Raw genomic sequence first — 27,519 nt, forward strand, 5'->3', positions numbered from 1 at the left:
CGTGAACAGTGGATTAAGGTAAATCCACCTTTTTTTGCAAGTTCCCGTATTGAAAAGTCAGGATTCGCAGTACGTCCGTACAAAATCCACTCGCGCACGTGTTTTTCATTCATCGCCACCTTGTACACTAAACATGGAATGTAAACACTAATCATATTATTTTCCATCAATGACTCCTAGGCGAAGTTTTTAACTTCTACGTGCAATATTCACTGTTCACTGTTCACTGTTGACAGGAGCAGGCCACTCTCGATGTGTGTCACGCGATCGTCTATTTACTCGGCAGCAACCATTGTGTGGTTCTCCTCATTGTTCTTCATCAGCAGTTCTTTCGGTCGATGCGTCGTCGACTTTGAAAAGCAACCATTTCTCGATGAGTGTGTGAGTGATGACCACGTTTTGCGTTCATTGCTACAATGAAAGCGCTCTGCCTCCCGTTGGCACCCATACTGTCATACAATGAACCCACTGGAAGCGGACCTTATTGGATAGTGGAAGATAAAGTGCTTATTTTGTTGTACCTTTTGACTCTAGTTTTGTATAGTGAACAAGAATCATCAACTCTATAAAATTAATTCGATTGAGCCTTATCAAATTTAAAAATAAAATAAAATTGGTTTAACAAAATCCAAAACTTAATAGGGTAGGTGTTCCAGTAATAGTGCTGTACCTATAGTTGCGGTATGGAGGTTGTGCCGGAATAGTGAGGAGGATCAGGATAAGATTATTTTTCATCGGTAGCTCTCCTACAAAATATGCCCAAAAGTGACGGAAAATAATTAATGATCCTTAAGATTTTCACTCCTTTGCACCTTTAGTTGCGGTAGTGTTCCTATTAATAGTGGAACCCATAAGAAACCAACGCATTCCACTATTATAGGAACCAAAGATATCAACTACCACAACTACTGGAACAGTGTTCCTATTAATGGAGGACGATCTTTCTAAAATTTTATGCAATTTTATTACAATGTATTATTTTTCTATCAAAATAGAGCCCTAATAAACGGGTACCATACACTAACGATATCATAGATGGTACGTTCATACCACATAAAGTTGGGATGATATCCCGAATTGGTTGTTAGGCGCTTCTTATGGTTATTGTTTATGCGGGAGGTTGAAAGCTATAGATTGACGTATAACAGTTGTGTGTACATCGTATATTTCTTTTTTAATTAATAAATTGGCTTAGTGCCTCCACTACTGGCTCACCCACCCTACATTGAATTCCATCAGGTGCTAGGAAAGATATGATAGAACTAGAGTAGACAACGTTTCAATGTATTAATTGCAGTTATTGCATATAACAGTGATGTCAACCTTAGGGTGACCTTCTTGCCCCGTCTGCCCCTACATATATATTTCCCATGAATATCCAAGCAAGCGTGCAGCTAGAAGATATATTTTCGGGTTGGGTCAACACTCCAGCCAGTGCCCATCTCTAGTGTTCAGAATCATTAGGGCCTAACTGCGATGATCGATTCTCTTAATCGATTTTCTCTTTTTATTACTACAGTTGAGTAAAGCAATTTCCCGAAATTGTTGTAATACCGTATGCGTGATAATGTTTGCACTATCGTACAAATAAGGTTCCCGTTTCACCTGTGCATACAATGTCTTGGTTTTCTTTGCATGCACGTAACCTACACGGTTAGAAAAAAGTACCCAAAATTAAGTTCTTTTCACTCATCTCGGCACTATAGTGCAGGAACCCAAAAGTAGGTAAAGCGGGTCAAAGTAATTTTCATTTACTTGTGTGCAGTTCGTATGGAATTTTCCACTGGCTTTTTAACCAAAAGTAAGTTAGATGTACCCAACAGTAGGTAAATATGATTATACTCAACGTTGGGTTCCCACACTTTACTACCCCTGTTGGGTGGTTTTTCTCCTCCGTTTTTGACAACATTACAAGGAGAAAAGGAGACAAACTAGTCAAAAGTAGGTAAAAGTGAACTGGCCGTTGGGTACTTTTTCTTACCGTGTATAGCTCATACCGTAGTAGGCTGTGTATAAAAGAAAATGATTTACTTAGTTTGACAGTTGCACCATGACGAAGTGGCAGCGTATTCGTGATTTGTCCTACGCGCAAATGTTCGCAAAAAGACATTTCAATCGCCGTGGGAGTGTCCCGGTGGACCATCAAAAGGGTTTTAGACCGAGAAAAGAAAGGGCAACTATCCGCGAAGGTGGCTACAGGTCGTCCAAGATCAGCTTGGGTTCCAAGGGTTATCGCTGCTATCAAAAGGAATACTCGGGTGAATCCAGTGCGTTCAATAAGGAAAATGGCAAAGGAACACGGGATCAGCGATTTTACGGCACGGAAGATCGTAAAGGAAGATTGCGGGGCGAAGTCGAGGGCACGGAAAAAAAACTCACGTGATTACCAACCGCAAACGATGCAAGAAAATCTTGAACTTCCTTAAGCGAAAAAATCCGGTAATCCTGTTCACCGACGAGAGCATGTTTACCGTCGATCCCGTATCAAATTCCAGAACCGACCGGTATATTAGTTCTCTTCCGGTAAAAGACGTGGCCGACGAGCACAAGAACGTGTATCTGACCAAGCATCCTGCTAGTGTTATGGTGTTTGGATTGGTGGCTTCCGATGGCAAAAAATGGACCCGGTGTTCATACCAGAAGGCGACAAGATCAACACGGAGATCTACATCGGGATTTTAAGTAAGTATATTCTTCCGTGGATCAAAGAACAGTATGGTCCGAAGCCAAATGTTGTATTTCAACAAGATGGGGCTCCGTGCCACACCTCGAACCGCACTCAGCAGTGTTTGCAGGAACATCGTCCGTTCTGGGCGAAGGATATGTGACCGCCATCCAGCCCCGATCTTAATCCGCTGGCGCGTCATGAAGGCCAAGGTCTGTTCTAAACGCCACCTGAGTACAGCAAGCCTCAGACAAACATTGACCCGTACCTGGAGAGAAATGGATCCAGACTACATTATTAGAACCTGCCGTGCATTCCGGAAGCGTGTGGAGGCGTAATTGCAGCAAGTGGAAACTCGATCGATGATTACAATAAATTAAGATTCTGAGAAACCTCCCCCTTTGAATAAATAAAAAAAAAAACACAAAAACAAAATTTTTGAGATTTTTTTTTAATTTTGAAATTGTTTAATGGTGCAAACATTATCAAGCATAGGGTACAATGATGTAAAAGATTTTATTGGCTAGCAAAAGCAACAACAAACACACCGAGTAATGTTAATCCTGCCGACTTATTAACAAAAGAGAAAATTGATGAAGAGAATCGAACATTGTAATTAAGAATAAAAAAGCTATTAAATCGGCATCGGGCCTTTTATCTTAAGGTACTGTCTTCATCCATACTCTGAAAGAGAGTTAAACATGAAATACTGCATTCAGGATGCGTGAATCTAAATTTCCACATATCTAGCTTTCAGAATTATCTACGATAGTCGTTTTTATTTCACCTGTATTAATGTTCATGTGATCTCTCTAATTGCTAACAAAATTTAGTGCAACTTGTTAAAACAAATCAGAAGAATTAGACATATGTTAATCCAGCTGAGTTATTAACAAAATAGAACATTGTACCTAGATTCTAATTGGCCCTCTCTTAGCTCAGTCGGTAAATGTGCAGCTAAAAAGCAAGACACAACAATTTCTCGTCTTCCCTCCGGAGCTCATGCCACCATCGACATCTTCATCAGCAAACATTGGTGGTAACATCTCTCAACCTGTTGCCTACCAAGAACTGAGCTCGGACCACTATCCGGGGGTGGCCGAAGTAGGTTCCTCAGCCAATAGGTTTCAAGTTTCCCGACGAAATTATCAACAAAGCAGTACCAGCGCTGTGTGGACACAGCAATAGACTACGACATCCTACCGGAGTCGTTCGAAGAAGTCGATCGGTGTCTGAAAACCATTGAAGAGGCGATATCCCGTGCCAGGGAGCAACACGTACCAGCATCCAGACAGGTGAGTCATACTCTGAACCTTGACAGCCCAACCAAAAATCTTATCAGGCTCCGTAACACCATTCGTAGGCAGTTCCAGCGGTCTGGGCTGCCCCACTTGAATACCAATGTCAATAGGGTAACCAAAATTATCCAGACTCAGAAGTAACGATTTTGCCAACAATATTAGCTCTCTCCCAGATTGTGCGAAGCCATTTTGGAAGATGACCAAAATTTTGAAAAATAAGTCGAGACCGATCCCTCCTCTTTACTCTGTTGACCAGAACTCGGACCCCCCCCCCCATCACTCTGACACCCTCGTAGTAGTGCATGATGATAATAGAATATCGGCTGATGAGGTGATAGCAGCTATTAGAAGCACTAAAAACATGAAGGCCGCGGTTATGGATGGTGTAGTCAACCTCGAGTTGAAAAACTTGAGTATTGACTTCTTCAACCATCTGACCGTTATCTTCAACAAATGTTTGGAGCTTGGCTACTTCTCTGCATGCTGGAAGTTAGCCAAAGTGATTCCAATACACAGCCTGGCAAAGATCCTACCAGTGCCAAAAGCTATCGCCCCATCAGCCTCTTGTCCTCCATCTCGAAGCTATTCGAAAAGTTGATAATCAGCCGTCTGCTGGTGTTTTCAAATGATAATAACATCTTTCTCAAAGAGCAATTTGGGTTTAGGAAAGACCACTCTACCATCCACCAACTCGCACGGGTTACTAACATCATCAAGCGGAATAAGCCCGTTTCCAATACATCTGCCATGGCATTGTTGGACGTCAAAAAGGGGTTCGACAATGTCTGGCATGATGGCCTAGCTGAATCGATACAACTTTCCGATCTACCCCGTGAAGATCATCAAAAACTACTTGTCGGGCAGATTATTCCAGGTCTTTTTGAACAATGTCCCCTCTGATACGTACAACGTTGATGCAGGGGGTACCTCAGGGTAGCCTACTTGGGCCTATCCTATTCAACATTTTCACGTCAGACGTTCCTCCCCTGTTGGGTGGTGGTATCCTGTCAATGTTTGCAGATGACACCTCCTTCATCTATAAGGGTCGAGTGATCCGTGCTCTGGCGAGTAAACTACAATCAGGCCTGGATGTTCTGTCCGACTATTTCAAGAGCTGGAAGATTTGTATCAATTCAGCTGAAACACAAACCATTCTGTTTCCACACTGGATTTCACCTCGGCTTGTTCCGCCTGCTAACGTCAAGATCCATCTTGATAGCACTTCCATTGAATGGTCGAGTGAAGTAGTCTACCTTGGTCTCACCCTCGATAGCAAATTACTATTCCGATCCCATGTGTAACATCCTGATCAGGTCGCTCTACCCTCTGATAAACAGGAAGTCCACACTGTCCCTCAAAAACAAGCTTGCTGTCTACAAGCAGATCATTCTGCCGGCTATTGAGCATGGTATGCCAATCTGGAAGAGTTGTGTTAAGTACCACCACCTAAAGCTTCAGAGGATTCAAAACAAGATCCTCAGAATGATCCTTAACATTCCACCGCGAACTCGTAATTCTGAGATTCATCCTCTGGCCGGTCTTCAAACACCTGTCTGCGATCAAACCACCAGATTGTTCGTGATTTAGCAACCTAGTTTAAGTAGTTAGGTAGTTCCTGTATTCAAGTAGGTAGGTTATCAAATTTTAAATTCAAACGAAAACAAGCCCTTAAAAGGGTATCCTGTAAACTAGCGCTAAACTCAATCATCGCATTAGAATAACCAATTAACTAGAACAAAGATGAAGAGCCAAAGGCTAACAAATTGTAATGTTAAACCAAATGTTGAAACATCAAAAAACCAGCAAATAAACGCAAATTTTACTACTTCTCGCCTTCCCTGAGCATAGAGTATGATTGTACATGTCACACAATAATACTAGTGCAAAAATACAGGCTTAGAAAACTCTCAATTATCAACTGTGGAAGTGCTCAAAGAACACTAACTTGATAACCAAGTCCCAAACCTTATAAAACTAAAAAAAAAAAATTGATTCTAAATATAATGCTAAAATTCCTATCCTCACTACCCCGTATATGAGTTTGTAATGCTTCAATGAAAAATATTTAACAAAAATGTTTAAAACATTCTCTGATTGCATGAAATGGGTATATTTTTTGCATTGCTTCACCCTATAAATATTGAAGTGCAACCGCATTTCTCCTAGACGTTAACCCCAGAATCGAAATATGTGTCAAATTTGATCAAACAAGCAATCAACAACGGCACTCTTTCCGGCCGTTAGTCCGTCCTTTTGACAGAGGCTCAATTTCCGATTCCAGAGCGAGATTATTGATATTATCCCACCAAATTTGATATCCATAAACGATTCCCTGCTTCCTTCATCATACTCCTCCCTTATCGATTCAACCCTTGTTGTGTACCGTGCACCACCGACCGCACCGGCGTTACTCTGCTAAGGGTTTTGTTTATGATGGATGCAGGGTTTTCCACCGTTTATCTGAACGTGAACGTTTCCAGCTTAGTAGGTTTCATGCTGGTGTTGGTGGAAAAGGGCTTATTTAGGAAAACGAGACCATAACCGTTAAATTTTACAACTTTATGATACGGCTCCGGGTGAAGCGGTTTCCATTATGAATATTATTATGAATAGAAGCTTTATCTCCAATAGATGGGGGTAAAAGTTTCGAATTCAATGCGAAAAGAAAATGTTTTGCAGCTGTTTTAGTTTATCAAAATGGAGCATTATAGCCAGTTGTGTTTAATGTACTTTTGCAACAATCTCGCCTCGCGTCTGTATTTAGCTGAGATGGTGTGGCGAGAGGGGCTCACCTCGAGATTGAAAGGAGCAATTAATTGGGATTATAGTCTGTCGAGCATACTCTCGCGGAAATCGTTCGTAGCTCAGCTGAGGACAGGTCGCTATACAAATCTCCAAGTTGAATGAAAAGGCGTGAGCCACACGTAATGCTATGAAATACTGTCATCATAGAGCAGTATCTCGAAACAGACACCAGCTTTGGTCGAGTTTTAATTGAGTTGTACATAAGCTTTTACCTCTTCCAATGGTCAAATGGATTAGAAGGTGCCCCGCCCCGCTTGCTCCCTGTTCCGTACACTGACTGCCATATTTGGCGCTTTGGGGTCGAGCATTTGCTCGCGAGGCGTTATCATCCTATAACTATAAATAATATATTTTATTTCCCAGATAAAAACCTGAAGTTTACAGTATGCTTGCCTAAGCATAGGAGGTAAACTAAGCAACAACCAAGTGAATTGATTTCAGTCGCTATAGGCTCTGAACACGGGCAAGAATCAAGCGCTGCTGCCGTTCTGTGGTTCGAAGGGATAGGAAACTTTTAACACGTTAAGTGTTTATAGAGTGTTCGTCGTTTTTCCATTCGTTTCTTTCCGTATTCTGACCGTCAATCGCCGCTGAAATGGGCTTGGAAACGTGCAACACAAGCTATGTGATCGAAGAAAGATCGCACAATTTAGCTTCTATTATTTATAAAACGCTTGTATCCATGAAAGGAAGCGGATTCGGAAACATGGGGGCGCGGTGTTTGCGTTTTGAATTTATTTGTTGCTGTTAACGGAATCCCTCTGATACGCACCATCGAAATAAGAGTGGCATTGGTAGAGAACGATTTGAGAGGGAGATGAAGAATAGTGCTTGAAGCATTCTTCTTGTTAATTAAAAACACGGAATTCAATGTTCGTAGAACAACCAAGTTATTCGTTTCGCAAGAGCCTGTGCACGCCCATGTAAGTGAATACGATTTTCAATTCTCAAAACCGGCGCCCAAGCTCGGCTGGTTCTGAAAAATCATTCACCATACTGGGAAAAGCTATGTTTATGGGCCCACCGAGAGACGTTGTCGAATGGAGTAGGTATTTTGCGCAAAATAAAAATGTGTTTATTTGCACGTTTGGTTTCGATTTTTACGACTAGGTTTGCTGTCGTAAATATTGGTTTCCAATCCATTTCGGGTGGAATATGAATATTCTGGTGGGCTATCGAGGGTAAATTGGAATGATTCACAATAAACTCCAAAGGTTGTTTATTATCCGCTCAAAAACTGGTTCAATTACCAACATGACAAAACTTTAGTGCCACCGAAAATGAAATTTACGATTGCTATTATCATAATCGGAGTCGTGTTCGTGTTGTTTTTTTCTACCTTTACAGCTCTGCGGTATCAGCGTGTCAGTCAGTCAGTCATTTTTTACCATTTGCGTTGTCGTCGCTGAAGTGATCCTGACGACTGACGACGACGACGACGACAATGGCTGCAAAATAATTACGGTCCGGTTGTTGCTATCGGATTGTTGTAGCATTTTAAAAAGGCATTTAGCTTGCTGAGGTAGGTTTTCGTGACAGTGTCATGTTGTCATAATTGTCACGCGAATAGTGCCGGGGAGGAAGAGAATGTAAACTCATTTATTTTAAGAGATTATTTATTTGACCTTATGGTTGTCGTGAGACTACTTTTCACATTTGTTTGGTCGAAACATGATAGAAGACGTTTTTGGAAATGAATAAAAGTAATTTTTATTGCATTTTGCGATTTCAATAACTCCTATTCTTTTTGCGTACTTTCTTTCCATTCCTGCTCAAAAATCAATCCAAAAGTATAGCTTCTTTTTTTTTAAACTTTATTAGAGAGATTTTTAGCCGTTGGCTCAAGGGGTAAGTCACTCAGCACATTATGCCGAAATTAGATTCGGCACTGCTTGGGCACATACATCGGCAGACCTTCGGCACAATCTCTTAGGCATTGGTTTGTTGCAAATAAAATGGGAGCACTACTGGACAACTGTCATTGAAGTTGTTCACAACATTACGTGCTGTTTGACTGTATATTCAGGAACTTCCTTTAGTTGAATATACCACAAGAACTCAGACCAGCTGTTCACTTATAGATCTTAATGCGAAATGTAGGTTCTAGAGTGAGCGCAAGAGAATTTTATCAGACCCCATTAGTACCCTTAATTCAAATAATACTGCAACTCACACAAAACAAACTACAAAAGTCATATTCATCATCCTCTATAGTCGGTCTCCAACGAGGGGGGCGACACATCTAAATCTCACACTATCGAATCACTTTTCGAGAAATCTTCTTTCATTTCTCCCATCTATTAGCATCGCGCATCATCTTTTTGCAGGAAATCTTCAGAATCGTTATCAATCTTATTTCTATCTACTCAGCGTGAGCGCAGCTAGCCACAGCAAAACACAATCTTTTCTGCATCGTAGATAGAGTCGTCCCCCTCGGTCTCCAACAATGTTCCCCACCGGTTTCGGCCGCTGATAGACCGTTGTTTTTCACATCACGAAAGGCTAGGCTTCTGGTCTACCTTTAAGGGCATTATAATACTCTATAACACAGGACTTTTATTATCCTATGAACACAAAACACCAAAATTTCGTACACCAGCCCACGTCATCCTTAATCCGATTTATGCTTGCGATTTCAAACCAAAACATTAAGGTGTCAAAAATACCGGGTTGCCGGGATGGGTATTTTACAATCAATCGCAGCTTACTCTATGACCGGCAAAATCGGCACACCTGCGGAACACGTGCGGAACACTGACAAAAAAATGACCAAATATTGGTGTGTGGAGTGACCTACCCATTGCGTTGGCTAGTTCATCTCTATAAAATGGGAGGCCCCAGCAAATTTTGTTACGGAGTTGGCTTACAATTCACATGTACTCAAATAGAAGCAATTAAAACAGATTTTAGTAAAAAGACTAACAATACAGGCAACGAGAAAAAAAGTAGAAGGGTCTGTGCCTAGGGGCACGAACGGATGCTTGACGTAGGACCGCTAGTGGATGGAACAAATGTGAACATTTAGTTCTTTTAATTGATCAATCATCAATTATATTAACCCTTTCCGTTTTTTATTTGTAAGCGTATCAAATTTGTAGTATTTATTTCAAAGAGAAAGTTGATGAAGAGAATCCAAGGGACTGTCAACTTGAGTATTTCGATGCATCTACCCGGCTTTAAAAGGTGTATTTTGATTTTTTTGTTATTTATGAATTTTTAAGTTATGTGCATTTTGGTATTGAAGTGTATTCAATTCACCCTTCACAGGATTCCCTTCCGAATTATATGAATGGGGCGGGGCGGAAAGTATCGTTTGTGCAGAATATGTAAAAAAGGAGGGACTTCGAGAGTTTGAACTCGTGAGAGCTAATTTTCTCACAAATTTGATTTTATTGGCTTTCTGGGGACTGAATATACACTAGAGTGAAGCAAAATTTGAAATTTTCGCTCCACAATACTTAAACGATTCCAAATCGGATCCTGACTCACCTCTCAAAATTTGAACCCATTTGGTGAGAAACTGAGATGGCACAAACCATTTGAAGTTTGTATGGGAATTACTATGGTAAAACCAAGATTTTTGTTCATGTCTATCTAATAATTCACCATATCGGTCTGCAAAAGCAAAAAACTGTACTTGTAGGAAATTTTCCCGGTTTGCAAAAGCAAACAACTGTATTTGTAGGAAATTTTCCCAGCTACAACTTTGCTGAAGACCACTTTTTGATTAAATGCAAGGATTGAAAGTTATCAATGGTTCAATGCGCTGATGTCTTATGATGATGCTCAATCAACTGCTCAGCAGGCAACATTGGTGTTTCTGGGGTATTTAACGCACACAACACACACAACAATCATGGCTACTATGTTACACTGCAAAATACAGTGTTGCCTACAGTGCAGCTGCTTGATCATGTCATAAGTTTACCAATCTCTTAAATAATTATTTTTCCTGTCTCGTTTTACATAGAAATGATCTTCGGCAAAGTTGTAGCTGAGAAAATTTTCTATAAGATGGCTATCGAACTGTTTTGCAGCTTAATATGGAAAAAGACTAGAAGGCAATGAACAAAAAGTTGAGATTTCCCATAGTAATTTACATGTCAACTTCAAATGGCTTGTGTGAAGTCTGTTTCTAACCAAATGAGTTGTAACTTTGGGAGGCTAATCTGGACCCGATTTGAAACCATTCAAGCACTGTGGAGCGAAAGTGAATTATTCCCACTTCTCTCAAATTCTATATGCATTTTTAACACTTCCTACCAGCGTGTTCTGGAAAATGGTCGGACGATGATTAATCTCACCAATACATTCGGGCCTACAATTCCACACCTTATATAGAGACCAGGTTGAGCCTTGATAGCTAGCTGCTTGCGGGAACTGATGACCTTGACCAGTGTCCAAATAATACTCTCTAACAAATTTTTGGTGGCCCTGAAAAGGACCGTTTTGTAGTGATGGTTGAGTAATTCTGAGCTGGGTGTTCAACACGGATGAGGCTGTCGTGCTGTATGTCGTTTGGAGCGAGGGTGACACGCTTGGCATAGATGACCGACCCTCAGCGACTCACGAAGAGCTACTGATTCCGATCCATAGCATAGCGGTGCAGCTTCTTCCTCCTTTGATGGTTGCTTATGTGGGCTCTGCAGCTCGCTGCTTGCAGGCAGCCTTTCGTTGTTACTGGAGAACAATTTTCAACGCCACACGCCGAAAGCACTGCTACTGCTGCTACTGCTGCTACTGCTGCTACTAATTTCGACGAACGAACACCACCACACAGTGCCACGCTCGTTGGGAGCGTGTGGTTCTGAGTATGGCGAGGAGTGTGCAAAATATTACGCAATTCCATCCTCCCTATTCGCACGTGCCCGAGGTTCGGAGGCGAATGCCACTTCGACATGTTTCGTATACTTACTACTCTCTGACGACCAGGGTGCCTTCCATTCATTTTGATTAAAAAAATGTTTTAAGAAATTATGGAATAATAAGATATTATGAAAATATTTTGATTATGTAAACAACAAGAAAAGATTGTTAAGTTTGTGTTTGACACATAATACCTGCCAATTTTGCTACATGAGAGTCGCAATAAGCGATTTTGTGATTTATCTCACCCACTCTTCACTCTTCACTCTTCGCGAAGAGGCGATCAGAAAAACGCTCATTGTGACTCTGTCAAAGCTAAATTTGCAGGTTTGATGTGTGAAACACAAACTTTACAATCTTTTCTTATTACTTACACATACAAAATATCATCATAATATCCTATTATTCCATAATTTCATAAAACATTTTTTTAGTCAAAATGAATGGAAGGCACCCTGCTGACGACTGTGCTGGGGAAGCAACATATGCATGTAGGTAATTGGTGGATTTGTTAGTTAATTCGACGCTTTTGGACAATGCTGGACATTTACCAGTTTTTCAATAATTTCTTGTTGAAAATCAACATTCGGAAGCATTGTTATCGATGCGTAGCCATATTTCTGATCGATTGGTGATAAAACTATTGAAATTGTACCAGGGGCAGCTGAGTTATTAACGTTCAAAATCTTTCTTAATTTGTTACATGTTCCATTTTCGGTTTTCACAAAGTGTACCCCCATATAGAAATCAAAGACGTAGTCCTACGTCAAAAACAATCTGGTACATCAAAGTTGGGTAGGGTTTTGAAAGAGATTGGAGCTCCACCGTAGGAGGGGTAATCCCCTGTCCGGTAGAGATGTACCGTCAGCCAAAAGAAAGTTAAAAGGACCTAAATGTTGTTGTATAACCCAGCGTCCTTGAGGAAATAAATAACTGTCGCTAAAGTGGAAGTTCCGTCGCCCAGTATGTCCCTAATGCTGTTGGGAAGTGCGTACTGCTCCCGTAGTTGTTGGTATTGCAGACACAGGCATAGGATGTGTTCCACCGATGCAGTGGTTCCGCAAACGTAGCACATTCTGTGGAACTGCGTCCTACAAAAACTATGTGAGATCCTTGTATGGTCTGTCCAAAGAAGAGAAACCACCTTCTGGTCCCGTAGTTTCGACATATCCGTCCACTTGCTCGTCGTTCCTTTGATTCTTCGGATGAAGAGGGATTGGGATTGGCCCCACTCTGCTTCCCAGGCTTCCCACATTTTGATGACTATCCATCATTTTATGTCCTGTAGCGGCACTTCGTCGGTGTAACGGGGGCCAGCTGGTCCAGACCCTGCCAGGCTGTCGGCTTCGCTGTTTCCTGGGATACCGCAGTGCCCAGGTATCCAGGAAAACACCGTGCTTGGAGGTGTGGCCTCCACAATACCCTGTATCCAGGGGTGAGTCATGGTCTCTGATGTAAGGGCCTGTATCACGCTGTACGAATCGGATAGCACCAGTATGGGCCGGTCCAAGGGTGTTGTTACGGCAACAAAGATGGCCGCAGCTTCGGCGGAGAAAACCGAGCATTGTGGCGGTAGGCTGCTACTCATCGGTGCTGAAATTTCGACTACTCCAATTCCGACCCCGGCTCGGGACAGCGATCCGTCCGGGTATATGTGGGCATGGGTTGGGTAGTCCGAGCCTAGCAGTTCGACTATTGTTCTCTTCAGCGCTGCAGAGTTATCTCCAGTCTTGAACCTGCTCTTTATCCGGCTCTCAATTTTTGGTGGAGGTATGCGCCAACTTTTGTCTCCGTACCAGTGGACCTTGCCCACTGGGGGGAGCTCCGAATTGGCAGTCATGCGGAGCAGTCTGTTCCCCTCATCGAGGAGAAAGATCCTGTCCTTTCCGGAGGTCATTGCGGTAAAGGCAGCGGCTTTCGTTGCAATTGCTGCGGTTATACGATGGCGGAAGGACAGAATACCCGCTTCGATGCATGCGGCATCGGCGGGCGTTGACGGAAGAAGACCGGAGACAATCCGAACGTAGGTGTTAAAAGTTGGTGCTAGTATCTGCACGAGCTTTTCGGTGGCGATGTACGTCATCTAAAGACCGTACAGTAGGCGACTATCGATGACGGCTCTTGCAACCCGGAAACGAGTGTCACGATTGTTAGACCGGTGGGGGCGAGGGATGGTGCGGATCAAGTTGATCCTACTGCGGCAGTAGTTCTTGATCGCCTTAAAGTGCTGCTCGAAGTTGAGGGACCGGTCAACAAGTACCCCCAGAATACGGACCGTCTTCTTCAGTGGTATGGGCTGGCTTTGCACTTTAATAGGTGGCCCGCTGACACGGTGCCGGAGATGGACACACGTATAGCTTCTGTTGGGAATGAACGTGATAGTAAAAGGAATGTATCGAAATGTATAATAAAAATATATCTATACAAAGCGAGTTGATCTTCGCTATAACTAGGGGAAATGGAAATTATCTTTAGGGGGTAAGCAAAGTCCTAGAGCACTCAAATTTGGCCAATAGATGATCTGAAATACAATGTATCCATAGTTTGAATAATTTGAAGCAGGGGTGATGTTTGTACAACGGGTACGAATGTAGAATTTGTTCCTCGCTGACCGTTGTTAACAGCAGAGGAATTTGAACCTGGTCGAGAACGTGAACGGGTGATTTGTGGTTTTCACCAAGATTTGAACATTTAAATTTTTTAGAACCTTTATTCGCAGGACAGTCGTCCTTAGAGTGAGACGAATCACCACAATTCATGCATTTAGCTGGCATGTAGCCATTTTTGGTCCCGTGACCCCATCCCTGGCACTTACGGCACTGGGTGAGGTTTTGGAAATTTCCTCCAGTCTTCCTGAAGTGTTACCTCTTCACTCGGACATGGAGCATAAGGTTAGCTTTCCTTAGGCCTTAAGGTTGTTTAGTTCACTAGACTTGAAGTAAACTAAATAAAAATCATTGGAGATCTCGTTGCGTGAATCGCCAGAACGGGATTTCATTTTCGTTTTGATAACTTGGACAGGCTCAACTTCAAGTAATTTAGTGAATTCATCTTTGATCTAATCCAGGGATTCACCACTGGGCAGACCTTTCAAGAAAACCTTGAAAAGACGTTAAGTTTTGCTGTCGTAAGTAAAAATGTGTGTTGCTTCTCAGTAAGGTCCTTGAGAAGATGTTTGAATCCGTCCAAGGTTTCAGGAATTTGGGAATCATTAGATGTTATAATGCTATTTGGAACTTCTTAGATACAACAACAGGTTCAGAGGCAAGTGTTTGACACATAAAACCAGTAAAATTCACTTTCTGATAGTCACAATCAACGATTTTACGACTCGCGAGCGCTCACTCTGAGTGAACACTCACGAATCATAAATTCGCTTATTGTGACGCTCTGAAAACAAAATTGACAGGTTTCATGTGTTAAACACATACTTTACAACCTCTTCTTTTAACTTCAAGTAAAAAATATCATAATAACGTCTAATTTTATAGATCCGAAAACAATTTTTTATAGCAAGTAAGTGGCAGCAACCCTGGTTTCAGCCAATACACGGCATTCACCCCGACGGCTAATTTGAAGTGAAAACTTAAATTGAACTAAGTACAACTTGCGAAAAGTGGAAATCGGAAGTGGTTACAACAATAAGGGGAACCTTTTCCTTTTCGGCACTAAGCCGGGAATATTTAATGGAATTTTGCCTGGATGATGGATTATTGTCATCATCCAGAAGCATATCAAATTGATTGCTCAATTGAATTTAATCAGAAGAGGGATTAAGCGATTGTCCTTTTCTTTTGCGCTTAGTCGCCATGGCGGCAGAAGAAAGTTTCTCCAAATCGACTTCCAAGCAGGTTACTATAAGAATCCGAAGGATTGAAGAGGAATTTTCCAAGTCGATGGCCAAGCAGGATTACCTCGGGTAGGGTCCAAACAAGGATCGAAGAGGAATAAGAGTCAAACAAGGTAGACATTTTACAGGTTAAGCACTGAAACGTACTGTTTAAATTTGTTGTAGCTTTCGGTATATCTTTTTTTATATCTTGTGAAAATTGATGATCATTATTGGAAAAATAATAGATGAAGTCATTTTTAGAAACTTTGTCGAAGACGTCAATTTTCAAAATCTCAAGGGGGGAAGTAGCTCATCGATTCTTCCGGTTCGCCTCCTAGCATCGTGCTATAAGGTACCAGGCGATAACCAGGGTAGTTGATCGATAGCTCGATGACGTCATTTCGTTGGCGTCTGCAATGGAAAATTCTCATAGCTGGCGTTGACGATGGGACGTTGACGAGTTGTTGAATAGCAACTATCGTAGTAACTCACCGATTACCTGTCGATCTTCCAAATTTGGAAAGACGTCTGCATTGAATTGTCTCATATAATAATATTCCGTCCACTATATCGCAAGAAATTGCGAGTAGCTGAGTGGAATGGAGATAAGTTAAGCATTGGGTACAGGACCAAGTCTCCCCTGGGTGGTGCCAGAAGATGAGCGCAATAGAATGAGACTCCTCAATTGCATGGCTGGGTAGTCAAAGTCTTCCATTCGTTAGTCATTTCAGGTGGGTCTCGCTGGATACGCCCAAGACTGGACGGGCGGTAGCTGGTTGCCGTGAACGGTTCCTGGGGAAAGCACTAGATGCGACCCTCCTCCCAGATGACCATGGCAATACAGGAAGTATTACAACAAAGGTAATTGCTATCAGATATTTTGCAAACAGTGACAGATAGTGGTCATGAAGAACCAGTCTAAGTGCCGGGCAAAGGTTTTTTATCCTAGACAAATGGTAAGTTACAAACTCCATGTTTTCGTTGTCGTAGGCGCCGTCGTAGTCGCTGTCGTAATCGCCGTCGTAGTCGTAGGTAGTACCGTTAGTATATTTAAAATTAACCACCAACCGCTGAAAATATGAATTATCGCGTATTTCTGTTGTTCATTATATGCCAAGTGAAATTCGAGAACGTAAATTTCACGAGAACGTAATTTTCATTTGAATAGCTTGTTTAACCAGGTCTTAAACTATCGTCACGTCGGTCATAGCTTGTTATGATTGCCTGAACCATGCGTAAAGAGAAAATCGAAACATTGAACGTCGCGTGAAAGTGGATAATAATGAAGTACTCTTTCGTAGATTTTAGTTTTAGGATTTCAAAGATCGTCGGTTGCAGTGGCTTGCTTACTGAGCAGAAAAACACGGTCCCAGGTCCTTTCATATTAAAAATGTATGGTAAGATCGAACTTTTCGGTGTCGTCGGTGCCGGGTTTGCATAGTTATACAAACTTGAGTAACGCTATAATGTGATATGAGGGGCTCGGTGGCCTTAGAGCAACCGGTTTTGCTTACTGAGCGGAACATCATGAGTCTAATCTCAAGCCCATCCACATTCAAGATTGTTCAATCGTTTTATTTGTTAACATGACTACATGGTAATAACAGCACCTCGATGATTAAATAGGAGCTCGTCAGCCTAGTGGCAAACGTTTTTGCTTACTGAGCAGAAGACCGTGGGTTCAATCCCAAGCTCCTTTGCGTTATATGATGGTTAGGACATCAATTTAGCTTATCGTTTACCAAAACGAACCCTGCTGCTAACCCAACCCTATTACCCAATATCCCAGTGATTCTCGTGGAAGTGCAGAGGTGTTCTCGGCTTTCATCAAAGCGAGTGTCACGTCAACACATTCCTACTCCTTCCTTTCTTGACCTGTGTTCGGGCGCGGCCGGCGCTGGTATTGCCTAGTTTGAGATCACCAGTTTTTACACATTGAGGATGATTGCTAGTCCCAAGCAGCGTCTATTGGTTCTCTGTGTAATTACAGCTGGTGTGGCAATAACAGAGTAGCAACCGTGGGCGGTCAATCATGCTCATGCTCATGCTCGTCAATTTTCAAAATCTCAAGTGGACGAAGCTTTAGGATGGAAATGAAGTACAAACGGTAGTACCCCCTTAAAAAATAACTTTTTAGTTTGAATTTTACAATTTTTTAAATGTTCTACAAAGTTGTAAGTGCTTTAAAATTGCACATTTTTGCTGCACAAATCGCTATCTCTTTGTTTTAAGGATTAAAGTCTCTTTTTATCATTTTTTAACGCTATCTGTAAGGGGTGTATCTTGCAGGTTAGCATGTTCAGCATATGTGTGGTTGTCTCCGCGTTGCAGGAAATAGTCTAAATAAAAAGGCAGGTATTTATTTATTTGGTTCTTATTTAGTAAATTTGCTAGTCTTTGCTTGTAATGTGTCGTACAATTGTTATGTCCTCCTTCGTCAGTAGATGTGTGCCGGTACATATTCAGCCACTTTGGATTTGAAATGGTAATGGATACCTTTTTCCGTGTCCTTAGTAGCTTTTGTCACTTCCGCTAAATGTTCTTGTGTCTAAAGTACTTTTTGTCTGTCCTATGTATATTTTGTCACACATTCCTGCTTTTCCTAAATCGAATACAATAGTCTGTTCGTAATAGTCTGGTTAAGTTATAGTCGTAATCTACAGATACTTGTCGTAGGCTTTCTGTTATTGATGTTAATGTAGTCAATGATCTTTTGTATTCGTTGTTTCTGTGTTTTTCAATTATAGCCTGGATGGTTTTTCTTGGGTATCCGTTTACTCTAGCTGTCTCAAATATATAATCTAACTCTTTTTTTTCTTTCCTGTTACACCAAGTGGCAAAGTATCTAGTAAACGAATCATTAGGTGAAAAACAGCCACTTTATGTTCATGAGAAGTGTTGGTTGGAAGTGTTTGGTATAACTCGTTTCGTATTTTTCTGTAGATTTCAAATGCCAGTGAAGTAGATTCTTTAATAATTAGTACATCCAAGAACGGTAGCACCCTATCCCTTACTTTCCAGGACAAGTAAAAATCTGGACGTTAACCGAATCCTGTTGACCGAAATCTGGACCGAAAAATCGTGCAAGCTTTCACTCGCAAGAAAAGTGCTTCGGATCGAGACGTGGCTAAAAAAGTGGGATCCTCGAAGAGTAACGTCCAGCGGGCCAAGGTAATAATGGGTCTAAAGGCGTATAAGAAGCACTACACCGTTCGTGATGGCCGAAGTGTTGACGACGCGGATAAGTCGAAAAAAAAAATGTAAAAAAATTATGATGTCAAGCAATTTTTTTTTTTCTTTATTTTTGTGATTTTTAGCCGTAGGCTAGTTCATCACATAAAGTGTCAAGCCATTTGTAAGTGTGGTATGCTTTCCAAACCGTTTGTAACAACGGAGACAATAACAACCGATGTTTACGTGCGTGAGTGTTTAAACAAACATGGCGCCTCTGTACTGTTTTGGCGTCGGTTCATTACTCCAAGGACACGATAGCCTGGTATAAAGCCAACAAAGTCCAATTCGTACCCAAGGAGATGAATCCGCCAAACTGTCCTAAAACCAGGCCAATCGAAACTTTTTGGGCCCTGACCAAAGCATATTTGCGGAAGCATATAAAGGCAGCGGATTAAATTACAAAATTTGTGAAAGACTGAAAAAAAAGTATTCAAAATTGTTGCAAAGGCATCTGTGCAGAAGCTAATGAGTAGCGTGAGATCTAAAATTCGCTCCTTGGCTTACGACTGCTCGGATCTCGAATTTTCTACGTTTAACTGTAAGAGAATACTATATAGAATATGAATACGAAATAAAAATTCAATTTTCTGTACGTTATCGTTTTTTAAAATCATGCTTAGACATTCTGGGACACCCTATATTTACACCAATTGTTCTCAAAAGCAAAAGAAGTGCTCCAAGCGAATCCATTTTTTCTGCCTTCTTCCCTAGGACGAAGAAAATCCAATGGTGATTCAATGCGTTTGTACGGAACTGAAACTCGTAGGACAAATTTGGAATCCAAAAGCACTGTTTAATTTTAACAGTATCTCAACAATTTGTGACTCTTTATCAAATTCTTTACGTACTGGAAAGGTAAATCAATTTAGATGTAATCTTAAGCAGAATTATTCCATTTTTTCTATCACATTCGTTCGAAAAATAATGGTAAAGCGCAGTTTCCCGAATAATAAAAAATAACATACCCAAACGATAACCCAAATGATAGAAAAATTCCACAAATGGTATGGATCATACCCTGAACACGTCGTTTAGCAGCATAACCATACAAATGTTATTAGAGTTGCGCTTAGTAGGGCGGAAATGAGATCAAACACTCTAGGATGGATTTGAAATTATGAAACAGGGTTATTTTAAAGAAAATATATACAATTGGTAGCTCTTTATCAAATCCAACTGTATAACCGACAAGGCCAATAAGTTTAGTAGTCATTTTTAGTAGAAACATTTAATTTTTCTATCAAATTCGTTTGAAAGTGCGAGTTGTGCTTAGTATGCCGGATCTTGGTTTTAAAACATGTCAAAAATATTTTATGAATTTTGCGACGTGGCTTCGATGAGTCTTGTTAGTTAAATATCAAATGAAATTATTCAATCCAGACTAAATATTAAATGATTTTGAATTAGCTTAAAATTTTATATGGGTACGGAAACCGGCCACGAATCAATTTGTCTAAGTTTTATTTATTAAAAATCAGCCATAAGAGGTGAAGGATAATTTTACATAATAAAATTGTAATTTATAGATTATCTCTTACCTTCGCTAGATGTCAAATGACTTCCGAAGTCTCCGTTAGTCATTTTGGTACAATTGTTTACGATATGAATTATTGAATGGTTTAAATGGTGAATGTCTGCAAGAAATCATAAAATATATCATAAAAACGGGCAGTTGTAAAGTTGAAGTTTGTTAAATATATCTTTTGTTTTTGCCTCAGTCAAGTTGTTAAAGGTTTTTGGGCAAATACTCAAGTCTAAAAACAGTTTTATTTTTGCGCACCGAAATAAAAAATCATTGAAAATTGAAATTCTGGACAAGTCGACACCGTCATAATATCATCATGCCTATACCCCGAATAAAAGTGATTTATATAATGTTATCCTCATAAGGCCAGAAAGCTTACTTGAAGCCAGATTATTAGCAGCAATACTATCGTGTTCATAGCTCATGCAACCGGTGACCAAGAGTCGTTCAAAAGTTTCATAAAATAAAATTATCGTTCATAAAAAAACGAATGCCTGCGTATGGAACCACGTCGATAAAAAAAAAGAAATGTACACGGCTGATACACGTAGCGCGTATGTCTGTCGCCACCGCCGGCAAAAAGCTATTAGATTTAATTGTTTGTCCGCAACTGTCCGTTGAAGATGAAAGCAGCACGCAGTCATCTGTTTTTAAAGGCCCCATAAAAGATGATAGTCTCAGCTGATCTTAAATGTTTCGGATCCAAGTCGGAGATAGAGATGAGATCAATCAAGGCGTGTGTTAGTACGTGTTGAGAAAACATTTCTATAAAGATTTGTTTTATGAGATCTCTCTGCAGTAATTATTCGCATGTGAAGGCGCCACATCCAAACCGATTTATTTCGTTTCCTCTACGCCTGGAGATATGGCTTCTGTTTTGTAATAAAATTAATTTGATATCAGCTACCGGGGACGATGCGTTTTCATTAAATTGGTATTAATCATCTTCGAGGGCCTCCGCTCGCGGGTGTGATGGCTATGTCCGTTCTTTCGGAAAACCTGTTTCGTATATGTGCTTTAAAATGATATTCTTGACACTGACCAACAAAACAAAAAAGAACAAAACTTCGTCCGGACCACTGTGGAATGTCGGGGTTCGAGCACAACGACTTATTAAGCACTCGATTTATGGACGTTGTTTCGTGATAAAATGCGTGTTCTTCGTGAGGTTCATTTAAACCGTCGCGACCGGCGGTCGCCTTTCGGAAGTGCCTCGGGGAGATGTTAGATTTTAATGAATGAAACGGATCGATTGTTTTAAGGGGTTTTCATTTGAAGAGTTCGCATTTGATCTTAAATTCGAGACCCTCTTGGTCAATCTAGAATGATTCGCGTATGCACCGTTATACTGTCACTACATCTAATCTAGTAGACGTGCTATAACAGTGCATCCATTTCTCAACACACTTAATCGTCACAACGTTCGGTACATCAAGGCGGTAGAGACCAACTTTGAACAAAAGAAAATGGCATTCCCTTCTACGATTTTCTCAAGAATTGATACACGCCCAGAAGCCATTTCTCACTCCTTGTATTTAACTGACATACGTAAACATCACCACACGGCTTGTTATTACATTTTTCGAGCATGTTTCATTTCTGTACTCATTTGTCCGGTTCGTGTTGTTCTTGTGCAACCATCCGTTTCTTTGTTCCGAGTCGTAATTTTCCAGTCGTCTGCTTTACTTCAACTTTTTTATAATTATAAACGACATCAAATTAAGACCGGCGGCTGCATACAGAGAGATCCATTGTCATGTTCCTGTTTTTTTTTTAAACCATTTTGTTTGGACTCTTAGTTGTTTTTAATAATATTCCAATCAATTCGTGGAAGAGTTATTGCATTCATATTCGCCCTTGTGGTATTTTACTCTAATACGGCACCTTTTGGTGTGCTGATTTCACATGATTTCTCATGCTGATGAAACATATATCAGCAATACATTATTAGGTGATGTCCAACTACAATCTGTGGCAGTCATAATGGCTGTCTCCTCATGAGGCACATAACGAACGAAATTCTTTTGATCAGATTCAATTCTCCCACAGAGGTATAGTTTTGAGTTTGATGGGCTTAATCTGCATGAAGCTTGTGTTATTTTAGTAAAACGCTTCTTATTCGACTACCATTTTTCAAACAGTAATAATTTACATTACAATTAATCACATCAGCTGTAATTTTGCTCGTTTCTAGTCGAAACATATTTTTTTTCAATCGGGTTTGAATGTACTGAAATCCATTCACGATGAAATAAGTAATCAATTTAGTTTTCTTTTTCTTTTTAAGAAAATTGACTTATTTTGCAATTAAGCCATTTTAATTTTTCATTTTGTGGCTGTATGTTGAAAACGTTTTATACTTTACTAATCAGAATTATACTACTTCATGCGTGAAGTTTATGATTACGAAGTTGAGGGAGACACTGAATAAATGTTAATATCAAACTTAAGGCGAACATTTATATGATAGATAAGGCAATGTATAGAAATGATAGTTCCGGTAGAGTATGGCAGTGTACAAATTATATATAGAAGTTGAAATGAGCAAAGGGCAATTTTTGATGACGGTACGAATCGAACAAATCAAACGCACCGAGAAATGTTAATCAAATCGAGCAAAACAAAAGAGAAAATCTAAGAAGATAATCGATTATTACAGTTAGGCCCTTATGATTCTGCATGCTAGATATACAAAATTCACACTGCCGTACTCTAACGGAACTATAAATTCTATAATATCATCACCTTATCTATTATATAAATGTACACTAGGGTGCTTCATTTTGAAAAAAGAGATGAATTTCTGATAGGCCCACCATAACGATTCATAACCCCAAAATATGAACCTGTGCAAACATTGGTAAAGATTAATGAAGATTTAGTGGTCGCGCCAATGATTTGAAGTTTGTATGGGAATTACTTTGGAAGGATTTTAAAAATCACTTATATCGCTCTAACTTTGCTTCGACTATGTTGAAAAATTTAAATATGTTGTTGCTATGGAAATGACCAAAAAAGCCTATTGTTGTTTTGATCAGTTTAACAGCAGATTAAGAAATATATTATTTGGAAAAATTGTCAAAATAGGGTAAATTGACAGATTAATGTGTGCCAGACGACTTGTTGATCACTGTCATGACAACCAAACACCAAAATTGACTCCGTTGGCTCGGTACCACTCCAACACGTTTCGAGCGTAGTGGCAGACCAAAACAGAGTTGATCTTTTGTGCTTTATTATGAATGGCAAGAGGCGCTTCTTAAGGCACTCTTCCGTGTAAATCGAAACATTGATTGTTCCGGAAGTGATGAAGGGAGTGCACTATGAGAAATTTCCATACAAGCAGGCGGACAAAAATATTTTCTTAATTTTTGCTTCAATGTAAGATGTTGAATGGTTGTAATTATTAACTAAGTGACGAGGAACACATTTCGATGATTCACGAACAACTTTTGATAAGGGCTTAGTTTTTTATTGATCTTTAATGATAATATTTTCAAGTTTTTTTTTCACTAACATTTACTTACGGACAACTTTTGTAAATTTTACAAGATAGCTTCCATTTAAATGAATGTTTATATTTATTTTTCCTAGTTTATTTCATAGGTAACATAATGAGTGAGAAATAAGTACCGCCAAAGTTACGAGTTAAAATATCACCCCGGACAAGTCACGAATGACCTAAGAGTGTTAAAGTGACTAAAAAAATAACTGGGAGAAGAGGTATACATTTTATTTCAATCTTTTTTGTTATTGTTTTCTCGATATTGTACATTTTTTATTATCGGCACTGATATTATCACTTGAAAAATCTTCTTCAACTTAGCCGACAGCTTCCATAAATTCTTCCAACCATTGAAATTATCATCTCCAACAGTTGAGCAGTTTTCAGAATCTTCGAATATCATAAAACTTTTGACAATATCGGGATAGCTCAATGCTTTTTTTGTTTATCTTCTTTTCTCCATTCAAATGGTACTAATGAATGGATCTGATTCATTAATTGCCCGAATGACGACATCATGTAAATTTTCGACCCTGGATCGTTTTCTAGCATGGTGAGTTCGATATTTTTCAAACTGTTTATGAAAACTTTCTGCTGCTTCTTCTGCTAATATTCCAAGAAGTCTTGAATGATAGGTATTAATACTGGGTAGCAGATGCTTTATTCTACCTATGATACACAATAAAGCCCACAAATAACAGGTATAAATATAAATGATCATATAAGAACCATCACAATACATTCTTTATACGTCGTGTTGTTTTGCTTTTTATATCAACAATTAAATTAGGTCCGTTGTTCAACAACATATTTCAATATAACAAATCAGTTTCATCGTGAAAATTGAAAATAGGGTAAATGTTGGCTTCGGAACCTACGACTATTCTCGGCAACCCATTTTCAAACGGTAATGGCACTGAATTATCCCAGCAGAAAATCTTGTTAGATGTATTCAAACGATTCCTTGGTTAATCAGCTACAAATTGATTACATTTTGATGTCTGAAAAAATTTGTCATGCTAGATTTTTACATAATACAGCTAATTTAGAGGTGCCGATAATAGGACAACCGGTTAACACGTAAATGAAATAGAAAGGCTGCCGAAGAAAAAGAAGCTGCCAACAATCATCCCACTCACCTGGGAAGTTTGGAGCGTAGTAAAACGATTATAGACTAGTTTGGACAATTAAAGGGTGTCCACGATGAAATTGCCACACACAAAATTGATTCGCAAAATTCGAGTTTTCATCCGATTGCCATCAAATTTTCAGGGATTGAGAAATAACTATTAAACTTCATTTTACCATTTTACTCGTATTTTATTTACAGTCCATACGCAAATGCCCGCACCTTGGCCTTAACCCCGGCCATAAGATTCTGCACAACCTGTGAATCAACCGTTTTTTGCATGTAAACCCATACTTTCTTCAGTTCCTCGACTGTGTTCACTACCTTAGGTCGTTTAAGAAGGTGCTGCTTCATAATCGCCCAGTACTTCTCGATGGGGCGGAGGATTGAACATTTTCGGCACGAAATTGACCTTATTGTCCGCATACCACTCCAGCACGTCCTTGGAGTAGTAGGCATGAGGCCAAATCCGGCCAGAAGATTGTTGGGACGTTGTGGGCCCTCAGGAGAGGAAGCAGCCGCTTCTGGAGGCACTCTTTTATGTACACCTGTCCGTTCATCGTGTCCTGGGTCACAAAAGGTGCACTCCGCTTCCCGCACGTGCAGATGGCTTGCCAAACCAGGAATTTCTTCGCAAATTTGGACATCTTCTGAGTGTGGACATGCTCCGGAACGCTGAACTTATCCTTGGCCGTGAAAAACAGGTTGCCGGGGATCTGTTTGAAGTCAGCCTTCACATATGTTTCGTCGTCCATGATGCAGCATTCAACTTTCGTCAGCATGTTGAGGTACAACTTCCTGGCACGGGTTTTGGCGGACTTGTTCTGCTTCTCGTCGCGATTAGGAACCTTTTGTACCTTGAACGTTCGAAGCTCAGCCTTAGTTTTGGCCTTCTGGACAAAAGTTCGGCTTAGGTGCAGCTTCTTAGCCACATCCCTAACGGAGGCGTTCGGATTTCGGTTGAAGGCCCCAACTACGCGGTTGTGATTTTTGGTGTTGTACGGAATACTTTTTCCTTCACTTCTGGGCTTCCGATCGGTGGTCAACCGTTCCTCGAACCACTTAATCACTCGCGACACCGTGGAATTCGCGATTCCCAACGTTTTAGCGATGGAACGATGCGAGAGATCCTTGTTCTCGTGATGAATGCGCAAGATTTTATCACGCACGAGCTGTTCTTTCGACTCCATTTCCGCGAGTTTTGATCACAGGACTTTAAAACTTGCAGGATGTAAATAATACACTATGAACTAAATCCATCCAAATTTTCATTAAATTCTACCCAACGCACAGTGGTTCAAAACCCCCCAAAACGTGCGTTTTTTATTTTTCGGTATGAAAACGACATTTTAGAAGGATGGTGTCTTCAGAAGAGTTGCAGAGTTTTCAAAGGGCTATCGTTTGGTGCTGAGATATTGCTGATCTATTCACCTAGAAGGGCAGGGCAAAATTAAAATTTTACACACTTGCTCAAATCATGTTGGTGTTTTGAGCAAAGTTGTAGATTATGTCAAATTAAACAACTTTGCTGAAGACACTAACTTCGTTAAACGATTGCGTAACGAGTTACCGAACGTTTTCTTTAAATGACCCCCCAAAAACAGTTTTTTTAATTACTTTTTTGGACGCGATTTTATCAACAAGGTTTGTCCTAGAAAGTTATTTGCAATCACAAAACACACATTTGACCCGAAGACACTTTACCTCTCTGACCATAACTGTCAAAGTTATAAACAATATTATAGTCAAAATACGCATTTTTCACGTCGACACACCATAAAAACCGACAAAAACCGGCAAACCAAACAGTTTCCATTCGAAAGATACGCTTTCAAACTACAAAACACCATAGGTTTTATCTTGTTCTATAATGTTCTTCTATTGATTTATCCTCATTCAAAGAGGAGCGTATTTTTCTCATACAGCATGTAATTCAGACGTCTTCAATCTTTTGACACTTTCCGAGCAATCAGTAAATGGTAATGACTTCCGACCGCGTTTTGATTCATTCGATGAGCACGGAAGCTGCATTAAAATAGATTTGGGTAATTCAAATGGTCGTTCAAAAAACCTAACGTTTTGTTCGAACAAATGGGTCATCGTTCGGTGTTGTTTAATCCAAAGACGCTTGAATTGTTTGCACAGTACTTCTGTAATTTTTGACACCTCGGAATGAATTTCCGGCATAAGATCCGTATCGATACTATAAAATTCTATGACTTTATATGTAACTGCAGAGCTTTTTGTCTTTAACGTTCCTTTAGCTTCTTTCCAGGAGAGGAACAGATCCCGTCTATCAATACCCTCTGTGTTAACAAATTACATTGCATTTTAGGTATACAGCAAAATGGAAGTATCAATATTATTATTTTTACGTACCTGAAAGGTTGCACATCTTTTTGGACTCCATTTTAGATTTTAAGATAAAGATCGTCTAACACAATAAACTGAACGGTACGAATTGCTAGCACAAACAAACTGAAACTAAGCAGCACGTGGTTGATCAAAAACTGTAATTTATTTTTGTCTAGCTCTCACATAAACTCGGTAAACATTGTGTATTATATAAAGATGTGAATGTGTTAGTAGGATGGCAAACTGAAGACCAAAGGTAGAACCGGAATGCTGTATGAGGAAAATACGCTCCTCTTTGAATG

At 40.1% G+C, this 27,519-nt stretch overlaps 1 protein-coding gene across 4 annotated transcripts in view; it reads right to left on the bottom strand.

Annotated features, from left to right (window-relative positions):
• The window catches only part of C15, a 107,021-nt gene that overhangs the window by 53,465 nt on the left and 26,037 nt on the right, over positions 1-27,519 (bottom strand). For 2 of the 4 annotated variants that reach the window (XM_065218492.1, XM_065218490.1), the window contains exon 3: positions 20,242-20,337. The exons of the other annotated variants lie outside the window; for them this stretch is intronic. In XM_065218492.1, the coding sequence (XP_065074564.1) occupies positions 20,242-20,337 (96 nt within the window). The remainder of the gene's footprint in view (positions 1-20,241; positions 20,338-27,519) is intronic. 4 annotated transcript variants of the gene reach the window in all.

Source organism: Ochlerotatus camptorhynchus, unplaced genomic scaffold (assembly GCF_037179485.1).
Source record: "Ochlerotatus camptorhynchus isolate MF236.1 unplaced genomic scaffold, CSIRO-AGI_Acam_v1.1 ptg000087l, whole genome shotgun sequence".
Classification (NCBI taxonomy): Eukaryota; Metazoa; Arthropoda; class Insecta; order Diptera; family Culicidae; genus Ochlerotatus; species Ochlerotatus camptorhynchus.